Here is a 26,357-nt window from a genome sequence, read left to right on the forward strand (position 1 = left end):
GCCACTGATGTTTAAAACACGCTTAGGACCAACAAGATGGCTCAGCAGCTAAAGACACTTGCCGCCAGGACCGACAACCTGAGTTTAATCTACAGTATGTACACAGTGAAGGAGAGAACAGACTCCAGAAATGTCTGCAGCCATACCAAGGCACACATGCATGCATATCCACATACACATTCGAAAAATGAATAAATATACTTCTAACTCAGAAAAGATGCTTATTCTCTCACAGGGGTGGCTTGTAAAAGTCAAGTTCAGAGAGGGACAGGCTCGTCCTGACAGAATACAGAACTCAGTCTGGTGCCTCAGTTCTAGCTCCTGGTAATAGCGAGCAATTCTTGCTGTTCAGACAATAAGCAAAATTTTACTTATTTGAAATACACTAAAATAACTCAGAATTCATCATAGACCTAGCTGTAAAGCTGGCATAGAAATACATTCCAAAGGAGACAGAAAGTAATCTTGGAGATCTGCAGTTGGGGACAAATATCTCTAAGATAGAAAAAGCATCAGAAGAAGAAGAACAAGTTTGTAAATCAGATTCCATGAGAGAAAAAAAAACCTTCTATTCTCAAAAAGATACAGGTAAGAAAATGGTGTGACAAGCCGCAGGCTGGGACTGAATATATCTAAGTAGACTACCTAATAAATATACAGACTAGAGGAAGGCTTCAGAGAACAACGCAGTTGGACAAAGTGGACAAAGGATTCGAACAGACAGTTCACAGGGCTATGCAAGTCTGGAGAAATGGCTCAGCAGGTAAGAACACTTGCTGCTTTATCATGAGGACCAGAGTTCAGATCCCAGCACCCACACCAGGCACCTCAAGCACCTGTAAACCCCGAGGGAGCCAATGTCCTCTTCCTCCAGCACCCATGCTCAGCTGCACACACACGTGTGCACATACACTCACATGAACAGACACACATGAATAATAAAAATTAAACCATTCTACACGTTTAAAATGAGAACAGGCTGATGATGGTGAGCAAATGAAAAGACACCCATCACCCTCAGGAGTTTGACCCTGAGGAGTAGCATCACTGTACACCTCTAAAAAGTGCTAAAAAGAGATACAGACCCAGTGGTGGCTGGCAAAACCATGGCAGAAGCGAACGCCCATGCTGGTGGTAGTGGGTTAGCATATGCGTTGGCAAAACAGCTTCTTACTTTTCATTTTTTTAAAGGCCACCACACACCTGCTGTGTGTTTTTTTTTTATTATTATTTATTTATTTATTTATTTTTTATTATTCGATATAATTTATTTACATTTCAAATGATTTCCCCTTTTCTAGCCCCCCCACTCCCCGAAAGTCCCGCAAGCCCCCTTCTCTTCCCCTGTCCTCCCACCCACCCCTTCCCACTTCCCCGTTCTGGTTTTGCTGAATACTGTTTCACTGAGTCTTTCCAGAACCAGGGGCCACTCCTCCTTTCTTCTTGTACCTCATTTGATGTGTGGATTATGTTTTGGGTATTCCAGTTTTCTAGGTTAATATCCACTTATTAGTGAGTGCATACCATGATTCACCTTTTGAGTCTGGGTTACCTCACTTAGTATGATATTCTCTAGCTCCATCCATTTGCCTAAGAATTTCATGAATTCATTGTTTCTAATGGCTGAATAGTACTCCATTGTGTAGATATACCACATTTTTTGCATCCACTCTTCTGTTGAGGGATACCTGGGTTCTTTCCAGCATCTGGCAATTACAAATAGGGCTGCTATGAACATAGTAGAACATGTATCCTTATTACATGGTGGGGAGTCTTCTGGGTATATGCCCAGGAGTGGTATAGCAGGATCTTCTGGAAGTAAGGTGCCCAGTTTTCGGAGGAACCGCCAGACTGATTTCCAGAGTGGTTGTACCAATTTGCAACCCCACCAGCAGTGGAGGAGTGTTCCTCTTTCTCCACACCCTCTCCAACACCTGCTGTCTCCTGAATTTTTAATCTTAGCCATTCTGACTGGTGTAAGATGAAATCTTAGGGTTGTTTTGATTTGCATTTCCCTAATGACTAATGAAGTTGAGCATTTTTTAAGATGCTTCTCTGCCATCCGAAGTTCTTCAGGTGAGAATTCTTTGTTTAACTCTGTACCCCATTTTTTAATAGGGTTGTTTGGTTTTCTGGAGTCTAACTTCTTGAGTTCTTTATATATATTGGATATTAGCCCTCTATCTGATGTAGGATTGGTGAAGATCTTTTCCCAATTTGTTGGTTGCCGATTTGTCCTCTTGATGGTGTCCTTTGCCTTACAGAAACTTTGTAATTTTATGAGGTCCCATTTGTCAATTCTTGCTCTTAGAGCATACGCTATTGGTGTTCTGTTCAGAAACTTTCTCCCTGTACCGATGTCCTCAAGGGTCTTCCCCAGTTTTTTTTCTATTAGCTTCAGAGTGTCTGGCTTTATGTGGAGGTCCTTGATCCATTTGGATTTGAGCTTAGTACAAGGAGACAAGGATGGATCAATTCGCATTCTTCTGCATGCTGACCTCCAGTTGAACCAGCACCATTTGTTGAAAAGGCTATCTTTTTTCCATTGGATGTTTTCAGCCTCTTTGTCGAGGATCAAGTGGCCATAGGTGTGTGGGTTCATTTCTGGATCTTCAATCCTGTTCCATTGATCCTCCTGTCTGTCACTGTACCAATACCATGCAGTTTTTAACACTATTGCTCTGTAGTATTGCTTGAGGTCAGGGATACTGATTCCCCCAGATTTCCTTTTGTTGCTGAGAATAGTTTTAGCTATCCTGGGTTTTTTGTTGTTCCAGATGAATTTGATAATTGCTCTTTCTAGCTCTGTGAAGAATTGAGTTGGGATTTTGATGGGTATTGCATTGAATCTGTATAGTGCTTTAGGCAAAATGGCCATTTTAACTATATTGATTCTGCCGATCCATGAGCATGGGAGGTTTTCCCATTTTTTGAGGTCTTCTTCCATTTCCTTCTTCAGAGTCTTGAAGTTCTTGTCATACAGATCTTTCACATGTTTGGTTAGAGTCACCCCAAGATACTTTATACTGTTTGAGGCTATTGTGAAGGGGGTCATTTCCCTAATTTCTTTCTCAGCCTGCTTATCCTTTGAGTATAGGAAGGCCACTGATTTGCTTGAGTTGACTTTATAACCTGCCACTTTGCTGAAGTTGTTTATCAGCTGTAGGAGCTCTCTAGTGGAGTTCTTTGGGTCACTTAGGTAGACGATCATGTCGTCTGCAAATAATGATAGTTTGACTTCTTCCTTTCCAATTTGTATCCCTTTGACCTCCTTATGTTGTCGAATTGCCCGAGCTAGTACCTCAAGTACAATATTGAAAAGATAAGGAGAAAGGGGGCAGCCTTGTCTGGTCCCTGATTTCAGTGGGATTGCTTCAAGTTTCTCTCCATTTAGTTTGATGCTGGCTACCGGTTTGCTGTATATTGCTTTTACTATGTTTAGGTATGGGCCTTGAATTCCTGTTCTCTCCAAGACTTTAAGCATGAAGGGATGCTGAATTTTGTCAAATGCTTTTTCAGCATCCAATGAAATGACCATGTGGTTTTGTTCTTTGAGTTTGTTTATGTAGTGGATTGTATTGATGGATTTCCGTATATTGAACCAACCCTGCATTCCTGGGATAAAGCCTACTTGATCATGGTGGATGATCGTTTTGATGTGTTCTTGGATTCGGTTGGCAAGAATTTTATTGAGTATTTTTGCATCGATGTTCATAAGGGAAATTGGTCTGAAGTTCTCTTTCTTTGTTGGATCTTTGTGTGGCTTTGGTATCAGCGTAATTGTGGCTTCGTAGAAGGAATTGGGTAGTGTTCCTTCTGTTTCTATTTTGTGGAATAGTTTGAAGAGTATTGGTGTTAACTCTTCTTTGAAGGTCTGGTAGAATTCTGCACTGAAGCCATCTGGTCCTGTGCTTTTTTTGGTTGGAAGACTTTCTATGACTCCTTCTATTTCTTTAGGCATTATGGGACTGTTTAGATGGTCTAGTTGGTCCTGATTTAATTTTGGTATTTGGTATCTGTCAAGGAAATTGTCCATTTCCTCCAGATTCTCCAGTTGTGTTGAGTATAGGCTCTTGTAGTAGGATCTGATGATTTTTTGGATTTCCTCAGTTTCCGTTGTTATATCTCCCTTTTCATTTCTAAGTTTGTTAATTTGGATACTTTCTCTGTGCCCTTTGGTCAGTCTGGCTAAGGGTTTATCTATCTTGTTGATTTTCTCAAAGAACCAGCTCCTGGTTTTGTTGATTTTTTGTATCGTTCTCTTTGTTTCTACTTGATTGATTTCGGCCCTGAGTTTGATGATTTCCTGCCTTCTACTCCTCCTGGGCGAAATAGCTTCTTTTTGTTCCAGGGCTTTCAGGTGTGTCATTAAGCTGGTAATGTATGCTCTCTCCATTTTCTTTTTGGAGGCACTCAGGGCTATGAGTTTTCCTCTTAGCACTGCTTTCATTGTGTCCCATAGATTTGGGTATGTTGTGTTTTCATTTTCATTGTGTTCTAAAAAGTCTTTAATTTCTTTCTTTATTTCTTCCTTGACCAAGGTATCATTGAGTAGAGTATTGTTCAGTTTCCACGTGTATGTGGGCTTTCTGTTGTTTCTGTTGCTATTGAAGACCACTTTTACTCCATAGTGATCAGATAGGAGGCATGGGATTAGTTCGATCTTCTTATATTTGTTGAGGTCTGTCTTGTGACCAATTATATGGTCGATTTTGGAGAAGGTACCATGAGGTGCTGAGAAAAAGGTATATTCTTTTGTTTTAGGATAGAATGTTCTATATATATCTGTTAAATCTAATTGGTCCAAAGCTTCAATTAGTTTCATTGTGTCCCTGTTTAGTTTCTGTTTTCCTGATCGGTCCATTGAGGAAAGTGCAGTGTTGAAGTCACCCACAATTATTGTGTTAGGTGCAATGTGTGCTTTTAGTTTTAATAAAGTTTCTTTTACAAAAGAGGGTGCCCTTACATTTGGGGCATAGATGTTCAGGATTGTCAGTTCTTCTTTTTGTATTTTTCCTTTGACCAGCAAGAAGTGTCCCTCAGGGTCTCTTTTGATGACTTTGGGTTGAAAGTCAATTTTATCTGATATTAAAATGGCTACTCCAGCTTGTTTCCTGAGACCATTTGCTTGTAAAATTGTCTTCCAGCCTTTTACTCTAAGGTAGTGTTTGTCTTTGACCCTGAGGTGTGTTTCCTGTAAGCAGCAAAATGTAGGGTCCTGTTTACGTATCCATTCAGTTAGTCTGTGTCTTTTTATTGGGGCATTAAGTCCATTGATGTTAAGAGATATTAAGGAATAGTGATTGTTACTTCCTATCATTTTTGCCGTTATTTTTTAAATTTGAATGCTTAACTTCTTTTGGGTTTGATGAAAGGTTACTATCTTGCTTTTTCCAGGGTGAAGTTTCCCTCCTTGTATTGGTGTTGTCCTCCTATTATCCTTTTTAGGGCCGGGTTTGTGGATAGATATTGGGTAAACTTGGTTTTGTCATGAAATATCTTAGTTTCTCCATCTATGGTGATTGAGAGTTTTGCTGGATATAGTAGTTTTGGTTGGCATTTGTGTTCTCTTAGAGTCTGCATGAGATCTGCCCAGGACCTTCTAGCCTTCATAGTCTCAGGTGAAAAGTCTGCTGTGATTCTGATAGGTCTTCCTTTATATGTTACTTGGCCTTTTTCTCTTACTGCCTTTAGTATTCTTTCTTTGTTTAGAACATTTGGTGTTTTGATTATTATGTGACGGGAAGTATTTCTGTTCTGGTCCAGTCTGTTTGGAGTTCTGTAGGCTTCTTGTATATTCATGGGCATCTCTCTCTTTAGGTTAGGGAAGTTTTCTTCCATAATTTTATTGAAGATATTTGCTGGCCCTTTAAGTTGTAAATCTTCACTCTCATCTATGCCTATAATCCTTAGGTTTGGTCTTCTCATTGTGTCCTGGATTTCCTGGATATTTTGGGTTACAAGCTTTTTGCATTTTGCATTTTCTTTAACTGTTGAGTCCATGGTTTCTATGGAATCTTCAGCATCTGAGATTCTTTCTTCTATCTCTTGTATTCTGTTGTTGATATTTGTATCTCTGTCCCCTGATTTCTTCCCAAGGCTTTCTATCTCCAAAGTTGTCTCCCTTTGAGTTTTCTTAGTTGTTTCTACTTCTGATTTTAGATCCTGGATGGTTTTGCTTAGCTCCTTCACTTGCATGTTTGTGTTTTCCTGTAATTCTTTAAGAGATTTTTGTGTTTTCTCTTTCATGAGCTCAGCCTGTTGACCAAAGTTCTCCTGTATTTCTTTAAGAGATTTTTGTGTTTCGTCTTTCATGACCTCAGCCTGTTGAGCAAAGTTCTCCTGTATTTCTTTAAGTGTTTTTTGCATTTCCTCCTTGTTGGCTTTTGTATTCTCCTGGATTTCTTTCAATGATTTTTGTGTTTCCCTTGCAAGGGCTTCTACCTTTTGATCCATTGTCTCCTGAATTTCTTTATGTATGACCTTCATGTGTTCCTGTACCAGCATCATGACCAGTGATTTTAAATCCAAATCTTGTTTTACTGGTGTGATGGGGTATCCAGGACATGTTGGTAGAGGAGAATTGGGTTCAGATGTTGCCATATTGCCTTGATTTCTGTTAGTGACGTTCCTGCGTTTGCCTTTTGCCATCTAGATCTCACTGGTGTTAGTTTATCTTGTCAGTGCTGCACTCACCAGTGCAAGCTGCCCCTTCCCAGTTGGCCTCTGGTGCACAGCTTACCTCCTGCACTGCTTGTAGACTGTGTGCTGCTGCCCAGGCTGTTCAGATCCCAAAGCAGGCACCCGAAGGCTCCCGCTGGGGCCCGCTGGATTCACTGGAGCACACTGACTTCTCCCAGCTGGCCGCCCGGAAGCCCAGCTAGCCACTTGCAGGACTTGGAGATGTAATGCTGCCGCCCAGACTGATCTGGATCCTCAGTCTGTCCGATTCCTGGAGTATGGAACCAAGATGGATCCTCCTCTCCTGACTGGTGGGAGGCCGAGTTCTGAAGTGGCCTCCGTGCAGGAAAGGCGCTGCACAACTGCAGCTGCTTGCTGTCCGGCTGGTCAGCGAAGGTCAGTGGTCGTGGGCGCAGGGCCTAACTGGTCCCTGTGACGCCTTGGTTCCACTGCTGATGGCCCTTCAGCTGGAGCAGCCACTGCTGCCGCTGCTGCCGCCGCCGCCGCCGCCGCCGCCGATCTGGTGTTTTTTTTTTTAAAGGCCACCACACACTTGCTGTGTGGACCCGCCCTTGGGCAACCTCAAATATTTGTTTCCCCCAAGAGAAATCCAAACCAAATCGCCATAAATGCTTAGAAATTTCACAGCTAACCTATTTGTGAGAGCCCAACCTGAGAAAACCCAAAATATCTATCAAGGGATTAGATAATCAATCAGATATGTGTAGCATATAATGGAATATAACTCCAAAAATAAAAAATAAAAACTTATACATCTGTTGTATCTGTCTTTGCCTCTGCCTCCCTCAACCCCTTCATAAAAATATAAATTTTATTTATCTATCTATCTATCTATTTATTTTTTATTTGGGGGTTTTGGGAGACAGAATTTCTCTGTGTAGTCCTGACTGTTCTAGAACTCACTCTATAGACCAAGCTGGCCTCAAACTCAGAGATCTGCCTGCCTCTGCATCCATCGTGCTGGAATTAAAGGTGTGTGCCGCCACCCCAGCAACACACAATTTTTTTTAATGCAAGAAACTGAGAGATGAATACTTGTTATGTTGATCGTAGACATGGTTTCAGGAAATCTACATGTATTAAAATTTTAAACACTAAATAGATGAGTTTATTATGTAAGTTAAAACTTAAGCTATTTTATTTTAGAAAAAAATAAAGCTAAAATTAAGTCTTGGGTCTATAAGCCCACTGCCTGCTTTCCCAGTATTTTAAAGAAATTAGGAGAGAGAAATTGGTAAAGGAATAGGTATTTCCTTTTAATTTGACAAAACCAGACAGCCACAGTCCCTCTTGTTCCTTTCCACCCCAGAGTAGTGTGACAACTGTATAGAAAGGCAGAAGCCATGGCCAGGAGCATTCAGGTGCCACTGTCACCAGGTGACCCCTGGGGGCTGTGTGAAGGAACCTCCTCCTAGGCAGTATTTCCCTCCCCTCCCTTCTCTGCCCTGGCCCAGAGCTCCTCAGTCCCCCCTTCTCCCAGCTAGGATCCTTTGGGGTCCATTGCTTTCAGGTCCCCATTTCAGCAGTCTGATAGCCAAGGAGAATAGCACAAGTGTCTCTCTTCCATGCAGTGTGTGGCAATCTCACCTCACCAGGACACCCTGAGACAGAGGAGACAGTGACACCCGTAATGATTCCCTGTGGCTCAGAGTTGGATAACTTTGCTCAAAGTCATAAAGCCAGACCTCTGTGTAGAAAAGACACAAACATTTTAATGTTGGATTAAATGCATATTTGCTGGGTGACTCCGCCCTGGATGATTCCCTGAGATCAATGACATCTGCTATGTAAACGTATTTATTCTATATATTTGCTCAGCAAATCTGTTTTTCATAGACAATACACGGGTAAATGTCAGCCTTATTGCTTCAGGATCATCTCAAATTCTGAAATTAATAGAGTGATGCCCTACACTGAGTTTCTCACTGAACGGAGCTCCGCAAGCCATTTGTCTCATTTCACACCTATGTTCTAATTCTATTCTTCCTAAAATAAACTTCCCTATTGTTTCCACCTCTGGCTCCAGAAACAGGCAGGCTGCCAGCTGAACAAGCCCAGCTTGGCCCAGTGCACCCAAGCCTTCTAACTTGCCTCTGGCTACCTGCATCCAGACATTCCCGAAACTCAAAGATGTCGCACGTCCCTGGGTGTTGTTTTTAACTATTGCAAACACTATCTTCCCACAGCCAATTAATCATTTCAAATGTGTTATTAGATGCCTCTTCAATACCACTATTTCTAGCATCCTATTCTGAGACCACCATATGGGCCAAAATATTTAAAACATTCAAGCAACACCTAGGAAAACACAAAGCCTTATTTTTCCTTCCTGCCCCCTCTGTGGTCTCCACCCATCCTGCTTTCACCAATGGTTTTAGTTTCCTTACAGGGAACAAAGGACTCTGAATTCCTTGTAGAGCTCTGACAAACAGTTGAGGGGATGACCTGTGGCTTTTCAAACCCCAAATTACAAGCTTTACCAAGACGAGTTTACATGTGCGCCTTGAAAGAAGAAAGATGTTCGTCAGGAAGGAGAATCTTCGAAGTATCCAGAGAACTGCTCAAAAGCTGAAGTCTGTTCTGCCTGTAAGACCAAGGGGAGGAGGAACACACCCCACCCAGTAGAAGTATGATTTTCTTATTTTTTTAAAAAAAAAGTATATGGAGAGTATAGAAAGTATACTTCCCTATAGAAAATAGAGAGAAAGTCTCGCTTGCGTGGGAGAAAGGACACAAATAAACCATGTTCAGTTATCAGGTACTTCTGCCAACCATGCCAAAGGACATGGACTTGCAGTTGAGAACACAAGAGAAGATAAGCTTCAATACACTCTAACAGAGTGGACCTCAACCTGGGCATCTCTACCCCTGTGGGCTGGAATATCAGACACCCATGAATATCGGATGTTTACATTATCATTCATAACAGTAGGAAAATTACAGTTAAGAAGCAGCAATGAAATCATTTTATGGTTGGGGCCGCCACAAGGTGACGAACTGTATTAAAGGGTTGCAGCATCCGGAAGGTGGAGAACCACCACAGCCTCTTCCTCCCCCTCTTAGCAAGTGCTGAGCTTGTCGTGAACACACCAAGACGCCAGCTGAGAAGAATCACACACGGCCCCGGGCACAGTTGGCAGAATCTCATATCAGAGATGGTTAGCAGCCAGGAGGAACCTGACTGCTGCCAAACGAAGAATGGTTTTCACAGTCCTTGTAGAAGAATGGAGACAGCGGTCACCACTGAGTCCGGCTTCTCCCCTGGTCATCAGGACTCGGAGCCGCTGAGACCAAGACTCACCACTTCATGGGCCACAACGGTAACTTGACATGAGCCAGTAGAGAATCCCACTTTCCTTTTCCTCTAAATCAGTAGCTCTCTGTCTCTTACCACAGGGCTGAGAAGTGACTGATAAAACTGCTAAATGAAAGATCCCCAGATTCTGCCTTGCAAGATTTAAACCCAATACAGCCATGGTATAGCGTTACCATTTTCCAGGAGGATGACGGGCGCCATCCCTCCTCACACCAATAAAACAAAAACAAACAAACAAAGAGCGCCTTCGCACCCTCTTAGGAATGCTTTTCCATCCCTCCACGCTTCCTTTGCTCCGGTCACATTTTTATCAGTTTCTACCTCAGAGTTGAACTTGGCTCCCCTGGGGTAGCACAACGTGAGAGGACAACAGAGAACAAGCAGGCTCTCTTGAGAAGTGGGCTAACAGACCCTTGAAAGCCGGATGGCAAGCAGCGCTCTGAGGCTATTTTGTGTCTTGGAAATAGGTTGATTTGGTACCACCGGTGTGTGAATTAAGTTGGGATGAACCTGATTGGATGATTTGAATGAATATGAAGGATTCTGATTGGTCAAAATTCACCAAAGGGTGGGGGATCAAACCCAGAGCATAAAAGGACAAATGCTGGCGCTCTGACACATCCCTGTAAGTCAGAGTTCTTTTGGATTTTAGTCTCTGAACTCTTCAATTGTTCCTTGAGTTTAACTTTGATTGCATAGATTAACTATAAAATTCTGTGTTCTTGGGATTGACTGCCAGATTAGGTGAGGCGTGGAGATATGTTTCATTACTTTGGGCCCAAGACCCTGACTAGCTACCTACAGAATGGTCTTGCTCTTAATACCTAATAGACTATATTGCTATGGAGACACACATTCACTAGCCAAGCGGACATCTGTGGAGCAGGAGGAGAGACAACAAAAATTGTGAGAGAAGTCCCTTTAAAACCAACCGTACCATTGTAAGGCAGGGCTTTAATGTCACCACTGGGGGACAGGAGGGCAATTGAATCTCTGTGACTTCAAAGCCAACCTGGTCTACACGGCAAGTTCCACACCAGCCAGGGCTCCATAGTGAGTCCCTGTCTCAAATAAATTACATAAATAAAACCGCATCATCGAGCTTCACTCCAGGGGGCAAATGCCCATATCGGTCAAAGTAAGCTTCCTGTGGGCAAGTTTTAGGGCTGGAACCAAACTTTGGATCACAGTCTCAAACAAGTCAAACAACCAAGTTCACAGTGTAAAAAAAAAAAAAAAAAAAAAAAAAAAAAAAAAAAAAAAAAAAAACAGGAAAGGGAGATATATTCAGTGTGATCATGTGACCACACTGGGATGGGAAGAAGGGCAAAGAAATCCGTAGCATGCCCTTCCCCCCACAACAGTGCCCTTGGTGTCCTGACTAGAAGTTACTTACAGTTTTAATAAAGGGTAGACCTATATGTACGTAAATCATCCTGCTCAAGGCATACCCTGCCCCACACTGATTCAAAGGGTCTCCTGAAAGGTGGGTCTGATTCATTGTTAATCTCTCTGGAGGGGAGGTTTCTCTTTAGACTTTCTGTTGTCCCAGCATGAGATTTCTTGGGGATAACTGTCTCAGTGTTAAATAGCAAAGTGAGAAACATAAGCATCTCTTTAAAATATCTTCATCCTAACCAGGCCATTTAACTCTTTCCTCCCCCTGTCAGGGTGTGTGTGGGATGTGGGGGGTGGGGGGTGGGGGAGGTCTCTCTCTCTCTCTCTCTCTCTCTCTCTCTCTCTCTCTCTCACACACACACACACACACACACACACATATACATAATTAACTGATTAATGTAAAAAATGTGATCTGCTATCACAGAAAATACACACACAACTCGTTAGGGACGGAACCTCTTCCTGCCTTCATAAGGTGTGGTGGAAACCCTGCTTATCTGCCATTAACATCTAGCAGATACTTTTGAGAGAGAAAACAAAGATAAAGAAGGAAGAGGAACAAATACATATAACATGTAAGGGGAACTAGTGAGAGGAACATGGGTAATGCACTCCATAAACCAGGAAAATATCAATACCTTTAATTCTAACACTTAAGAATACAAAGCTAAGAATCAATTCCCTAGCCATGTGTGGTGGTGCGAGCCTCTAATCCCAGCACTCAGGAAGCAGAGGCAGTGGAACTCTGTGAGTTCAAGGCCAGTATGGACTATGTAACCATACTCCAGGCCAGCCAGGGCTACCCAGTAAGACACAGTCTTGAATAGAAACAAACAAACAATAACAACAAAAAAATTCATCAACTTGAATTATTGTCTATCATCACCTGTAGCCACATCCCACTATCGATTTTTCAAGAGACAAGGATCATGAGTTGATTTTGAAGGTATGTTATTTAAAAACATATTAGTAAAATTAATTCTACCGGTTTCTTTGTTGTTTTAAAGTAGCCATAAAACATTTGGGGGAAGGGGTGGGAAGGGTTGCTATTAGCTATTCTAAGCCTCGCCTGCCCCCTAGTGTCAAACCTTGAGCAATGCAGGAAACCCACTTTTTGAGACTGAAACAGCAGCAGAAAAATGCGGTTTTAGCACTGGGAAAATTAACACGAAGAGCTACATATAATTACAGAAATTACAATTTCCATAAAAAAATGATTAAGTGTAATAATGAGCCAGGTCACAGAAGAGTATCCGCAGAGTGACTGACTAAGCACGGGGCACTGCCACAATGCAAGCAGTATTCTTTGAAAAATTCAAACGAAGTTAAAAATCACACAAGGCACCAAGTCAACATCACCTTGTATTCGATATTGACATTTATAATAGATAAAACAGCAAAAAAAAAAAACCTGGAGGTCCTCTATCCACATAAAGAGCACAGAGCCACCAGGGAACGGACCCCATTGAAACAGAGAAGGAAGGTAGTAGTACTCAGTGAAGATAGCCGGCGCACTCTGTGAGCTCCCTAAGCCAAGGAAACCCTCTGTACTGTCAGGCACCAGCTGACCGACCCCTCTTTCAACCCCGGGAAGGTCAGTTTTAGTCTCTTTCAGTATCCCCAACCTTCAGAAGATAGGTCTGAGACCCAACAAGATTTCCGGGTTCCCCTAAGATTGCAACAGCTGAAGTGAGACACCTTCTGTCCCTGTGGCCCTGCACCCAGCAGACGGGAGCAGCACCTGCGAGCTTCCGAGCTCCCGGGTGGAAAGGCACTGCAGACCTTCCGTGGTTCTTAGCATCTGCCCTGCTCCTGGCTCAGCGAGGCAGCCTCTTCTACAGTCACTCAAGGATAGCCTGAGCCACTCCGCTCTCCCCAGCAGAGTGAGGCCTCTTTCTAAAATCTGAGCAGAAGCTTAGTGTTTATACAGATGAAAAGTTACTTTCTGGTCCCCGGTGGAGGACTTAGAGAAAGAACTAAAGGAGCTGAAGGGGTTTGCAACCTCATAGGAAGAACAACACTATCAACCAACCAGACCCCGCCCCCACCAGAGCTCCCAGGGACTAAGCCATCAACCAAGGAGTACACATGGAGCGACCCATGGCTCCAGCTGCAGGTGTAGCAGAGGACTGCATTGTCAGGCATCAAGGTGAAGAGATGTCCTTGGTCCTGTGAAGGTTTGATAGATACCCCAGAGGAGAGGGATTAAGGGGGGGTGTACTGGCTGGTCTTGTGTGTCAACTTGACACAGGCTGGAGTTATCACAGAGAAAGGAGCTTCAGTTGGGGAAGTGCCTCCATGAGATCCAACTGTGAGGCATTTTCTCAATTAGGGATCAAGGGGAAAGGCCCCTTGTGGGTGGTACCATCCCTGGGCTGGTAGTCTTGGGTTCTATAAGAGAGCAGGCTGAGCAAGCGAGGGGAAGCAAGCCAGTAAGGAACATCTCTCCATGGGCTCTGCATCAGCTCCTGCTTCCTGACCTGCTTGAGTTCCAGTCCTGACTTCCTTTTGTGATGAACAGCAATGTGGAAGTGTAAGCTGAATAAGCCCTTTCCTCCCCAACTTGCTTCTTGGTCATGATGGTTGTGCAGGAATAGAAACCCTGACTAAGACAAATTGGTACCAGCGTAGTGGGGTATTCCTGTGACAACCTGACCATGTTTGGGGGAGGACTGTGGAAGGACTTTGGAACTTAGCTAGAAAAGCCATTAGAATATTAAGGAGTGGGGGGGCTAGAAAAGGGAAATCATTTGAAATGTAAATAAATTATATCGAATTAAAAAAAAAGAATATTAAGGAGTTAGGTGGAAAGTTCTGTAGAAGCTTGGAAGACAATGTTAAGAACAGTGCAAAAGATGGAGGCCTGGCTTGTGAAATTTCAGAGAGAAGATTAAAGACTCTTACAGTGGCCATGTTTTGATTGTGAAGATTCTGTGGTTTTGGTTAGCTGGGGCTGAATAATCAGCTGTGATCAGTATCACCACTAAAGCAAACCTTTGTGTTACTGGGACTATTGATGCTGGTTAGCTGGAGCTAAGAAATTAGCAGTGATTAAGAAGAGACCAGCATCACTGAGATGAAATCTTCTTGGAAGTGTTTTCTGAGAGCACAGAGAGTGTGTTCCAGAGATAGCCACAGTTATATTTTGTGCTGTAGCTGGACTTGGTACTATGTAAGAGTCACCCAGATGGTACTGGTTTTGAAGGCATGAAGGGGTCATGAAGAGCACCTGAGGCTCTTGGCGCGGTGAAGGCCATTGGTGAAGGTGCAGCCTCAGTTGCAATTGATAGCCCAGGACTTGAAGGGGTCATGCATAGGAGCAGAGGCTTGTCACCATAAAGAGAGCCTATGAGAGGCTATTGGTGAAGCCTAATTACAGTGGAATATAGCAGCGTTTTGGAGATGCCAGCACCATGTGATGACCACCAAGAACAGCAGCAGCAGTGGAGTACAGGCAGCTGGAGCCTAGAAGACAAGCTGTGTGCTACAAAGGGCAGAGCTGGAGAAGTGACCCAAGCCCTTGGAGGAAACTGGAAGATCGTGAGTTGGATCCCAGACATTGAACCATTGGAGTTTGAGTTTTGCTTTTGGTTGTGACTGTGCCCTGATATGTTTCCCTCTTGAAGGAAAAAAGTATTTAAGTGGAGCCCACAGTTAAGAGACTTTGAATTTTTAAAAGACTGAATTTTAAAGATATTGGACATTTTAAAGCGATTGAACTTTTAATATGTAAAGACTGTGGGACTTTTAAAGTAATTTAGATCTTGGGAATGAATAAGAAAGTAAGGGTTGAGGCTTAATAGTGATGTGTTTGTGTGTCAAGTTGACAAGGGGTCAATTGTACTGGCTGGTTTTGTGTGTCAACTTGACACATGCTGGAGTTATCACAGAGAAAGGAGCTTCAGTTGGGGAAGTGCCTCCATGAGATCCAGCTGTGGGGCATTTTCTCAATTAGTGATCGAGGGGGAGGGCCCCTTGTGGGTGGTGCCATCCCTGGGCTGGTAGTCTTGGGTTCTATAAGAGAGCAGGCTGAGCAAGCCAGGGGAAGCAAGCCAGTAAGAAACACCCCTCCATGGCCTCTGCATCAGCTCCTGCTTCCTGACCTGCTTGAGTTCCAGTCCTGACTTCTTTTGGTGATGAACAGCAATGTGGAAGTGTAAGCTGAATAAACCCTTTCCTCCCCAACTTGCTTCTTGGTCATGATGGTTGTGCAGGAATAGAAACCCTGACTAAGACAGAGGGGAGGTGGGAGTCGGGTGGATGGAGGAACACCCTCATAGAAGCAGGGGGAAGGAGGATGGGATATGGGGTTTCTGGGGGGTGGATGTGGAAAGGGATAACATTTGAAATGTAAATAAAGGAAATATCCAATTTAAAAACATAAAAAATAATAAATACCCATTTAAAAAAACAGTTTTCCCAAGACAATGATAAATAACTGGATTTTTTCCCCTTATAGACCATAAAGTGTCAGCCTCTGAAGACACCTGTCAATCTCCCCAGAGAACCCACAGCTTCCAGTCACTCCTCTGCTGCACTAGATCTCAGAGTGTCATCTGCATACCTCTAACTACAAAAACAGCATCTGCTTCTAGTGCGTTTGCTGTGTGCTGCCCTTCCTCCTGCTTCTCCTCATTTACTCGTTCCCACAGTCTGACAGAAGGTAGGTGTGACTACTGCCCCATTGTACAGAAGACGAAACATGTCCAGAAGGGTCGGGTGGCCCGGATAGGGTCACACAGCCAAGATGGGCCGGAGCTAGAGCCATGTTTGACCCCAGCCCCCAGTCCTTGGTTTCCTGTGCTGCCTGGTCGCTGGACGTGGCTCTAGATACCCTGGATCTTTCTGTGAGGAGTATACTGAGTAGACACTAGACAGGCACTAAAGCATTCAGTCAGCGCACATCAGACATAGCACTTTCTGGGGAACTGGAACTATTAAAATAAGCAAAGAAACCCATAGCATCCAAATCTCCAGCTGCTTCCCCTCAGTCAGAAAAGTAGCTGTCTGTTCTTAAAGGTAAAAATGTACAGATATTCCCCAGAGACAATTCCTATGGATTTAGGAAGCTTTGTTTCTCAGTGTTAGCATGGTTTGGAAGGGCCAAACTTTCACAAGGGCCTTCAAACAGTTAATTCCAACAGTCACTTGGATTTCAGGAACCACCTCCCAGCCTGCAGCTTTCCCAAGACGTTGTTTGCTGCCCTCTTGTGGAGAAAAGACATTACTGACTGGGGAAAAGGCAGAAATAATGGATTAAAAAGTAAGGGGGGTGAGGGATGGGGGGAACCCTACCTTCCAATTAAGAGGACTCATCCTGGTAACTGACCCCCTCCTTCCCCATTGCCTGAGGCAACCAGAGATCTGCGTGTGCTCTCAGGATGGCCAACCCAATGGTGAAACAACAGAGGATCAGGAATTTTTGTGTGTGTACGTGGTTTTTGTTTGTTTGGTTGGTTTTTACTTCTTCAAAACACAACTCCCAGTCTCCTTTGAAAGTTCGCAGTGTCATTTGCCTTAAGAGTCCTAATGGCTGAGTGTGAAAATCAGGTGAGTATTCTTACTTAATCATTGTCCTAAATGTCCTCTTCCATACTTTGCCCGTATTGGCCCCCAACTTCTGTTACATACATGCCTTCTAATGTTTGAACTAAAAAATTTGAACAACTAACAATGCCTTCTTCCAAAGGCATTCATACACCCCCACCTTCTTCCTCTCTTCCTGTCTTAGCCTGCTGAGTGGAAAACACCTTTGTATACACAATGACCAACAAGCCATGTGCTTAGTTAGGCAGAAGGGTTTGGGATGAGACAACTCCTATCACTGGCAAACTCTAGCAGAAAGGGCAAGGAAAGGCCATGGTGGAAAGTACTCTCTGGAAAACTTCATCGAAGATGGCGGAAGTAAGTATACTGGACAAACAAGTTAGCCCAGAGAAAGCCCTCACTTACACAGAGACACAGCCAAGGTGAATAAAACCATCATGGTCCATTGGCACAGACACGCAGACATTCCTGTGTCCAAAGGCAACCTACGACTCCTTATGACACTAAAACATACATCACCCTATAGAGATTTAGGACACTAATGAGACATGGGACATGTGGTGGTGTAAGGTTATACAGAACAAAACCATGCATGGAAAAGCTTGTACTATGTAAATGAGCCAAAAAGTACCCTTACCCCTGATATAAAGGCCCCAGTCCTTTGTCCAATGGGCCTTTTAATTATCAGCCCACATCCCCACCCTCAGAAGGATACCATCTCTTCATAAATTGCCTCTTTCTGCTGCAACTACATTTCTGATCAATTCTTTGTTCCAAGACACAATAACCTGGCACCCCAACATCAGCCAATATCTCTGGGTTAGAGTCAGGAGCCTTTCTGGACCATCGTAGCCAGATGCCTGTGGTTCACTTTATAACTGTATCCTATTGCCAGATGTCCTTTGACACATACTCAGTAAGGTGAAGATAGACTAGTTTCGCATCATCATGGGACACAGCCTTCCCCTCTCCTGGCCCCTGAGTTTCCCATCACCTAGGGATGCAATGATAAGAAAGATGACACATGGGACAAGAGAGATGGCTCAGTGGTTAGGAGCATTTGCCTTCTCTCCCAGAGGATCCAGGTTTTGTTCCCAGTCCCGACATGGTGGCTCACAGATACCTGTAACTCCAGTTCCAGAAGATTCTGCCTTCTCAGGGCAGTGCACACTCATGGTCCACAGACATATATGCAAACAAAGTGACATACACATAAAATAAAAACAAACAAAAACTTTAATACCACAGAGCCACTTCAGGGCAAAAGGTGCTTTCTTCCTCCAGTGGTCATTAAGGAAAAATGTCTAAAAAGGAACAGGAGTTGGAGGAGAAGGAACAGGATGGGTATCAGCCCAATTTCCCGGGACTGGGTCCTCAGTTTACAAAGAGCTTCCACGAATCAACAAGTGAACAAGGAATGTAAACAAAAGAAAAACAGATACAGGATAAAAATAGGATTTTAACCTCTTACATCTCAGAGAGGCGGGGGGGGGGGGGGGGGGGGGTGCAGGGGGAGGAGGCAAGACACCAGGTCCCAAGAGAGTACTGGAAAATTCAAGACAACAGAGCCCAGAGTCATGGGAGGCATGGGGACATTTGTATTAGCTCTAATTCCTGCACTGTCCTGGAAGTGTGCATACACCAGAAAGTTCTAGAAGGCACTCTGGGGCTCAGCAGAGGCTCATGTTCATATCTTCTTCCTGAGCCCACAGCTAGTGTGTGCCCCTCCCCGGATGGCAGATGTCGTCAGGCATCTCTACCCTAGCCAGTGGCCAAAAAGTAAAGAGATGCTATCCGCCCGGGTGGTGATGGCGCACGCCTTTAATCCCAGCACTTGGGAGGCAGAGGCAGGTGGATTTCTGAGTTCTAGGCCAGCCTGGTCTACAGAGTGAGTTCCAGGACAGCTAGGGCTACAGAGAGAAACCCTGTCTCAGAAAAAAAACAAAAACAAAAAACAAAAAAAGGCGGGGGATGCTATCCATACCTCAGCCTGCCTCATTACCACGAGTCAAGTCCACACTTCCAGGCTCCCCTGGTCTCCCAGGAGCCAGCTGTAGCCGAGAGCGGAAGAGTTCCCACCCATCGTGGACCGGAAACACTGCTGATGGAGTCACCTGGAACGATGAGCTGCTGCCCATGCGCAAGAAATGACACTTCCGTTTGAACCACATTTGCTCTGTCCGCTATGTTTGCCCCGGCAAAGAGCTGAAGCTTGTAAACATCTTCACACACACTGACTTGACCATCCCACCAATGTGATTTCTTCTCCATCTGGGCGTGTGTCCTTGTGCACATCTGATAATAAACTAGCCAGCACCGGGGTGGCCAAACGACTGATGGCGTGCTCACACAATAGATGGGCAGGTAGCACACCCGAGAGGAACAGACACCAGCAAGCGTCACATCGGAAGACCTCCAAACTCTTTTGTTAAATGGAAAAGAGCAAGCTACAAAAGCCGGCGTGTAGCATGACAGTACACCCCTGCGTGTGCACAAGTTCTTTTTTGCAGAATAGCAAACAAAAGAACACTTCAGCATGTTTACCTAAATTATGTGAGATTTTTACCACCAGTGTAAAACTTTATAGCAGATCACAAGGTGACAAATGGACAAAATTAGTCATACACTTTGATCATAGGTTAGTGCCCACTGCTTTATGGGAATGGGGGCACAGCTCATGTCACCCCCCAGAAGATTAAAGTGTACAAGGGGATTCAGACATCCTCACTGTGGTGAACTGCAGCACGGAGGTCAAACCGGAATGTGGAGGCCTGTGGCCTCTGTAAAAGATGGCTCTCCAGGTAGCATGAAACCTCAACTGCAAAACAGAGTCACTGTGAGACAGGATAAGCCCTGATCCCATTGGTGGTCAGTTAGAGAGTGGTGGGCATTAAAATTCCTGAGATTAAAAACAGAAAGCTTCCTACAGCCAGAGAATGCCTCAGGTGGGCATGTGTGCCAAGAAATCAAAGGAACTCATCCACATAGAAATTCCAGGTGACAGTGTCTATTTCTTGAGCAGGCTTACCCATGGCCTCACTCAGTACCTTTACCATCCTTCCTAATAGCCCAACTTTTGCTCAAATGCAAGGTGCCATCTGCCTTTCTTGGGAACAATTCCACTCTTTAGAGTTAGCTATAGAATTGTTTAGTTCCTCATTTTAGAGTTATGTATGAAAAAAGGACTATCACAGATAACATGGGAAGTTTGGCTATAGCCTATTTTCTTCTGGTTGGTGTGTGTGTGTGTGTGTGTGTGTGTGTGTGTGTGTTGTCAGTTCTCAATCACTTTCCACGTGTTGTTTGAGACAGGCTCTCACTGAACCTGGAGATTCCTCGTTCCAGAAGGCGGCCAGGCCAGCAAGCCCCAAGGCCTCCCTGTCTCTGCCACTCTTGCACTGAGCTTAGAGGTACAAACCACCGCCTGACTCTATTCAAGAGTTGGGGTCCTAACCTCGGGTCTTCTCGATTGCATGGCAAGTGTTTTAGCATCTCCCAAACCATCTCCCAAACCCTATTCCTTAAAGTTTTACTTTCTCCTTAACACGCACCCCTCTCCAGCCTAATGCCTGGAAATCTGCTGATAGCACACCCATTGCTTCGTTTCACCGAGCTCTACTCTAGAAAAAAAAAAGTGCATTAAACAGATAAGATTAATGACTTCAAATGCCCAGGCCCCCTAAATGAACTCATCAAAAGACACAGCACAATAACCAGCTACCTATACATGCCTCACAACAGCCAAGTGCTATTGATTTCATTCTGATTCCTTAAAACTTCAATCATTATTTTTCTCATCTTCGAACTGTCACTTGAGGGGAGAAAATTGAGTTGTGAGAGATTTAAGAAATTATCTTGAGCCTAAAACTGTAGCAACCTTTAACATGTCCGGGTAAGGGAACAGAGAGTGTGACATGATATCTGTCTTGGGGGCGGGCTATCCCATCAATCAAATTTCCCACAGGTAGAGGTCTGTGGACAGGAGGATTTACATTTCTGACATAGCTTAAAGTGTAAACTTTACTTTCTTGGGGCCAGGGGATACACAGGGTCTCTCTATACCATGTAGGCTAGCGTTGAGCTCACAGTCTTCCTGCTGAGAGTCAAGCACAATGGGATAGGACTATAGTCCAAGCCACTCTGAGGGCTAACGTGAGATGACCACTTAAGCCTCAAATGTTAGAAGCTCGTATGAGAAGCACTGTAGCTTGGATTGAAAGGTCCCTCACGGGCTATGTGTTTGAAGGCTTGGTCTCCAACGTGGTGGTATTCTTTGGGACCTTTGTGGGACCACTGGAAGATGGCACTGAGCTGGGGGGGAAGTGGATCACTTTATGTTGGTTTTATAGCCCTTTCTTGGTCCCCACCTTTTCTCTCTCTGCTTCCTGAGTCACTGAAAAGCAAGCCAACAGCTGCCTCGTGTTCCCACTGCCACAGTGACGGCCTGCTACCTGCCTACCATAGCGATGTCCCGCTGCTGGCTTCTCCCAACCTGATAAACTACATCTCCCAACCCCCCCCCAAGTTGCTTTTGGACAATATTTTGTCATATCAATAATAAAATAATTAATGTAGTAATAGAATTCATCAAAATCCCAACTCAAAACAAATACTGTCCTACATGCAGAACCTACATTTGAATAGATAACCTATATATGTCAATGTATCCATGATGCAAAGGGGGAAATACTCTTCTGTGGGGCTATTTTTATCATCAGTTGAGAGGCTTTGAGTATATGGTGCTAGGCTAAATGTATTATATTACTGAGCCAGAGTGGCTTGGAAAACCCCTAAAGACAATGAGAAAATAAATACTCCTGGCTAAATCACCAAAGTAAGCTGTGAACCAGCTAGACTCTCGGTTCTTTATCCTTATCAGTTTTATTTGTTCAGCATATGGTTTTCAGTATGTGATCTGGCAGTTAGGAGACGTATCTGGATAGTAAATTATATTCTGTGGTTTGTAAATAAAGATGAAAGTGCTGGGGATATAGCTCAATGGTAGAGGGCATGAGGTAATAGTGTCAATCCCCAATACTACAGAAAGGAAGGAAGGAAGGAAGGAAGGAAGGAAGGAAGGAAGGAAGGAAGGAAGAAGCAATATTGAACATTTGCCAATATCCTATCGTAGTTAGTCAGATTCACTTCCGGAGCTCAAAATCTCATTTTACACCTGGCTCAGGTAAGCACTTTCACCCATGCATGCTGTGGCCTCCGGAAACCACATAACAGACTTTACTAACCTCCCTTTGGTCAGGAGCTAAAACCTTTCAGCATTTTAGAACTCCCAGGCAGGCTGGGCAGGGTCAGGCCATAGTAATTAGGTTCCGGCATTCTGGACCTGTAGTGATACACTGCATTATGGATGGTGGAGACCAAGGGCTTCTTCGTGGTGGGTGGGAGACAGACAAAAGGCCAGAAGGGGAACTGCTTCCAGGGATGTTGTGAACTCAGGAGACACAAGAGGCAGTAGTGGAGAGAAAGACATCTCATTTTCTCTCACGTGCAGAACGTACTTAGGCATACCTGTAGCACCTGCATAGATGCAGATCTGACTTGAAAGTGAGAGGGGCCATTTGCAAGGAAGTAAGGACGTAACAAGAGAAGGTGAAAGGGTCACCAGAGGGTCGTGGAGCAGCAATTATGAACAAAGCACAATGATATATAATTATGACAATTGCATCATGAGACCTGTTGTTTTTGCACAACACTATAAAATTAACTTTAAAGGGCAATGTACGGACATTAACTTCACTAGAAATTACCAGAACGTCTGTCTCTCCAGGTTTCAGCACACTTCCCTCTGAGGCCCATGAAAATGCACAGGTTACCCCTGCTGTCTCTTTGCTTTGCACAGGTTAGCCCTGCTCCTTACTTTGTCATCTCTTCTCTTTTCTCCTTAATTGTGTCCATCATTCAGCATATTTTCTCCTCAGAAAGGCTCTGAAGTTCCCAGAAAGGTCCTCTCAGGACAGCCCCGAGTCAGCTGAGATCTAAACTTGACCCTGAATTTCAGGGAGCTATAGGAATGTCTGCACTCAACACAGTGCTATTCCTGGCATTTAGAGGGAAAAAAAAACACACACTACTAATACAGATGCACCAGGAAAGTAAAAGCTAAAACTCAAAAGAGAAGCCAGATAACACCTTGTAAAGATGCCCAGAAGAGCCCTGCTCCAGCACAAGCCATCAGACTCTGTCTGTCCGTGGCTCTGCCTCGCCAGCCAAAGCGCTTGTCAATCACCCGCGTCTAAAGTGTGGACTCTGTGTTGGAGTGTTTTATTAATTGATCTCAGCAGTGCATAATGAGCTTAAATGGCTTACCTGTGTGTCCCCGGAGGTGCTGGCTCGAAGCGGACATCAGCTTACAGCAGACCATTAACACATAGGCCAGAACCAGCCAGTGTGACAGCAGCACCCACTTAGCACAGACTCTCATCCTGGGGAGAAACAGGACCCCGGTGAGTGAGGACAAGGAAGGCCAAGCTCTCCTCCGGCCGTGCCCAGGCAGGGAGGCAGAGGGGTGCTGAGGAAGAACCCCAGAGTGTCCTTCATCTTCCCTCCCCAGGGAAACTGCAAACCCATCAAACTTCAATTTGCCCTGAGCATTGACTTGGGTTTCAGCAAATGCCTTTCATAATTAGGAATTTTCTGAGTTGACACCACACCATCATGAGAGTCTGCACAGGGATCCCCACGGAACAACGAAAGCTGCCCTGATAAAGCTTGGGGGTCATATTCCACCATATCTCAAAATGTAGACAGAACAAGCTATTTGTGAACAAGAGCCCTTCTCAAATAGACTACACAGGGTCTCTACATTAATGTACCCACAAACATTGTGCGCATATGGCCCAAGAGCTCTGGGCTTCTCTGCCTATACATTAAGATCCTCTAGTCCTGAAGATGTGATTTATAGTTCATTACACAAACCTCAGAATTAGGTGGGGAAAACTGCCAGTCTAAAGATTCTCTTGTCGGGTATCTGGACTCACACCTTAATTCCTAGTTTCCAGAGGCTGAAATAGGAGTGTCACTGAGTTCAGAGTCAGCATCGGCTACTTAATGTCCAAAATAGCCTGGACTACAGAGGGAGGGCCCATTATCAAAAACTAGAACAAATGGAAGTAAAAATAAATTGTTGTCATATGGATGGACAGTTTTTAAAGAGTTCTCCAAAGTAATTCCATTCACAAATTAGCTACACCATTTATTCAAAAACAAATTGAACACAGGAAAAGAACATCAGGGGCTAAGGGGATGGTTCAACAGGAACGCCAGTTATTGTGCAAGATGAGGACTTGAATTGGTATCTCAGCATATAAGAAAAAGAAAAGCCCGACATAGGTACACACACACCTGTAAACCCTGGTGCTGTGTGGGGCAGAAATGGTAAGAGCGCTGGGACTTGCTGGGTCCCAGCCTGGCTCCAGGTTTGGTAAGAGACTCTGCCTCAAGGGAATAAGGCAATGAATGGTACAGCAGGACGCCCAGTGTCTTCCTCTATATGTGTGCAGAAAGGCATACATACTTACACATTCATGAGCACATATACAGCATACCTGCATACCTACACACACACACACACACACACACACGTGCATGCATGCACATGTACGCATGCATGCATATGGGAGGAAAATGGACTACCAAAATGCTTTTATTCTGCGCTCCTAATTTTATGACTTTTTAAATATTGTAAGGAAATTAAAGTTGACTCACTTTTTTTTCCGACTTTGACTTTTAAAACAACATTTGATAAAAGGTGTGTGTGTGTGTGTGTGTGTGTGTGTGTGTGTGTGTGTGTGTGTGTGTGTTGTTGAGTACAGATCCACTGGTGCTGAAGTTACAGGCAGTTGTGAGCTTCTATATAAGAACTGGAAACTGAGCTCAGGTCCTCTACAAAACCACCAAGCACTTTTCCCCCCTCCCTTGACTTATACGGCAAAAGTGAAAACACTTGGTAGGTGCATCCTAGTGTGTGCCTGCACGTGTCTCCCACAGTAGAAAACAGGAAGCATTCTCCATGCACAGTCCTGCTTGGACCTCTGCCAACTGATTCACAGATACCCAGACAGTGGGTCTCCAAGACCCTCCCAAATATTAGGGTAATGTCTGCCTACAACCAACACACTTCCAGTAAAATGGCATATTTTCTGTATAACCCCATGCCTTCTTACCACATACCACATGCATGAGCACACACTTGCACAAGCAGCAGATCTCCTATAACTGCATCCCTCCTGTACAACCACATATTTCCTCTATAACCACAACCCTTCCACAACCTCCCACCTCCTCTGTATACCTCTGTACACCCTCTGTATACCTCCTCTGTATACCTCTGTACACCCTCTGTATACCTCCTCTGTATACCTCTGTATACCTTCTTTATACCTTCTCTATTCCTTCTGTATACCTCCTCTGTATAGCTTCTGTATAACCACACATCTCCTCCTCTATATACCTTCTGTATACCTCCACAAGCTCACAACTCACACTATATACATAAAAACTCACACTGACTCTATTACCTCATACCTCCTCTGTAGCTGCATGTCTCCTGTGTAGCTACACATCTTGTCTTTAATCACAAACCTGTAAAACCTCCTGTATAATTTCAGCCTTCTGTATATGTGAATACCTCCTGTGTAGCTGCATACCCCCTGTACAATACCTTCTATATAACATATGGTGGAAAGTTCTGTTCTCATGCCAACACTCCTAAGCAGAAAGGTGGAGTACTAAGGGCTTCTAAGTAAATGGCTAAAATTAGCAGTCAATAGTACATCAAAAATATGAGCTTCGTTTTACAAGTTGGGAGTCTGGCACGGGTCCTCTGGTCATCACTGGAGGCCCAAGAACAAGATCTGCAATGTTAGAGTCCTGGCTTCAATTCCCCACCACCCCTGAACAAGAATGGGGAAAACAAAAGGATTTGGCTGGGCATGTCCTCACCTAGAGGCCCAACTGGGAAATCAGTCCTTGAGATAAAGAAAAAATGTCCTTCATCTTTGTAATTGAGGTCGCCATGTTATAGTATTGGCCAAGGACTCTCAGCCCCTAGAGGTTTGATGGGTGCAGTCTCCTAGCCCTGTCTTAGTTCTAAACTACTCTTCCAAAGAAATCACAGTCCCATCATAGAGTTTACAGGAACAACTAAGTTGGACAGAGGACATGTGCACTGCATTGAACTCCAAGTCAATTAGCTGGGATCTTAATTACACCTGCAAAATCCCTTTATCTTTGCACTGTGCTTGAAATCTGCTTTTTCGTGTCTATTAAAATCATTTTGATTATTTTACCTTGGAGAGTTCACAGTGTGTGGTTCCAGTCAAACACTCTTACTTGAGAAGGTTCTGGAGAATGACCACGAATGTCCCTTTGTAGC

At 44.1% G+C, this 26,357-nt stretch overlaps 1 protein-coding gene across 1 annotated transcript in view; it reads right to left on the reverse strand.

Annotated features, from left to right (window-relative positions):
* Tafa4 (TAFA chemokine like family member 4) overlaps window positions 1–23,414 on the reverse strand; it is a 160,529-nt gene extending 137,115 nt beyond the window's left edge. The window contains exon 1 of the mRNA XM_052172887.1: window positions 23,291–23,414. Coding sequence (XP_052028847.1) covers window positions 23,291–23,405 — 115 coding nt within the window. The 5' untranslated portion in view covers window positions 23,406–23,414. The remainder of the gene's footprint in view (window positions 1–23,290) is intronic.
* Between the last annotated feature and the right edge of the window lie 2,943 nt (window positions 23,415–26,357).

The sequence above is a fragment of the Apodemus sylvaticus genome, chromosome 2 (genome assembly GCF_947179515.1).
Source record: "Apodemus sylvaticus chromosome 2, mApoSyl1.1, whole genome shotgun sequence".
Lineage (NCBI taxonomy): Eukaryota > Metazoa > Chordata > Mammalia > Rodentia > Muridae > Apodemus > Apodemus sylvaticus.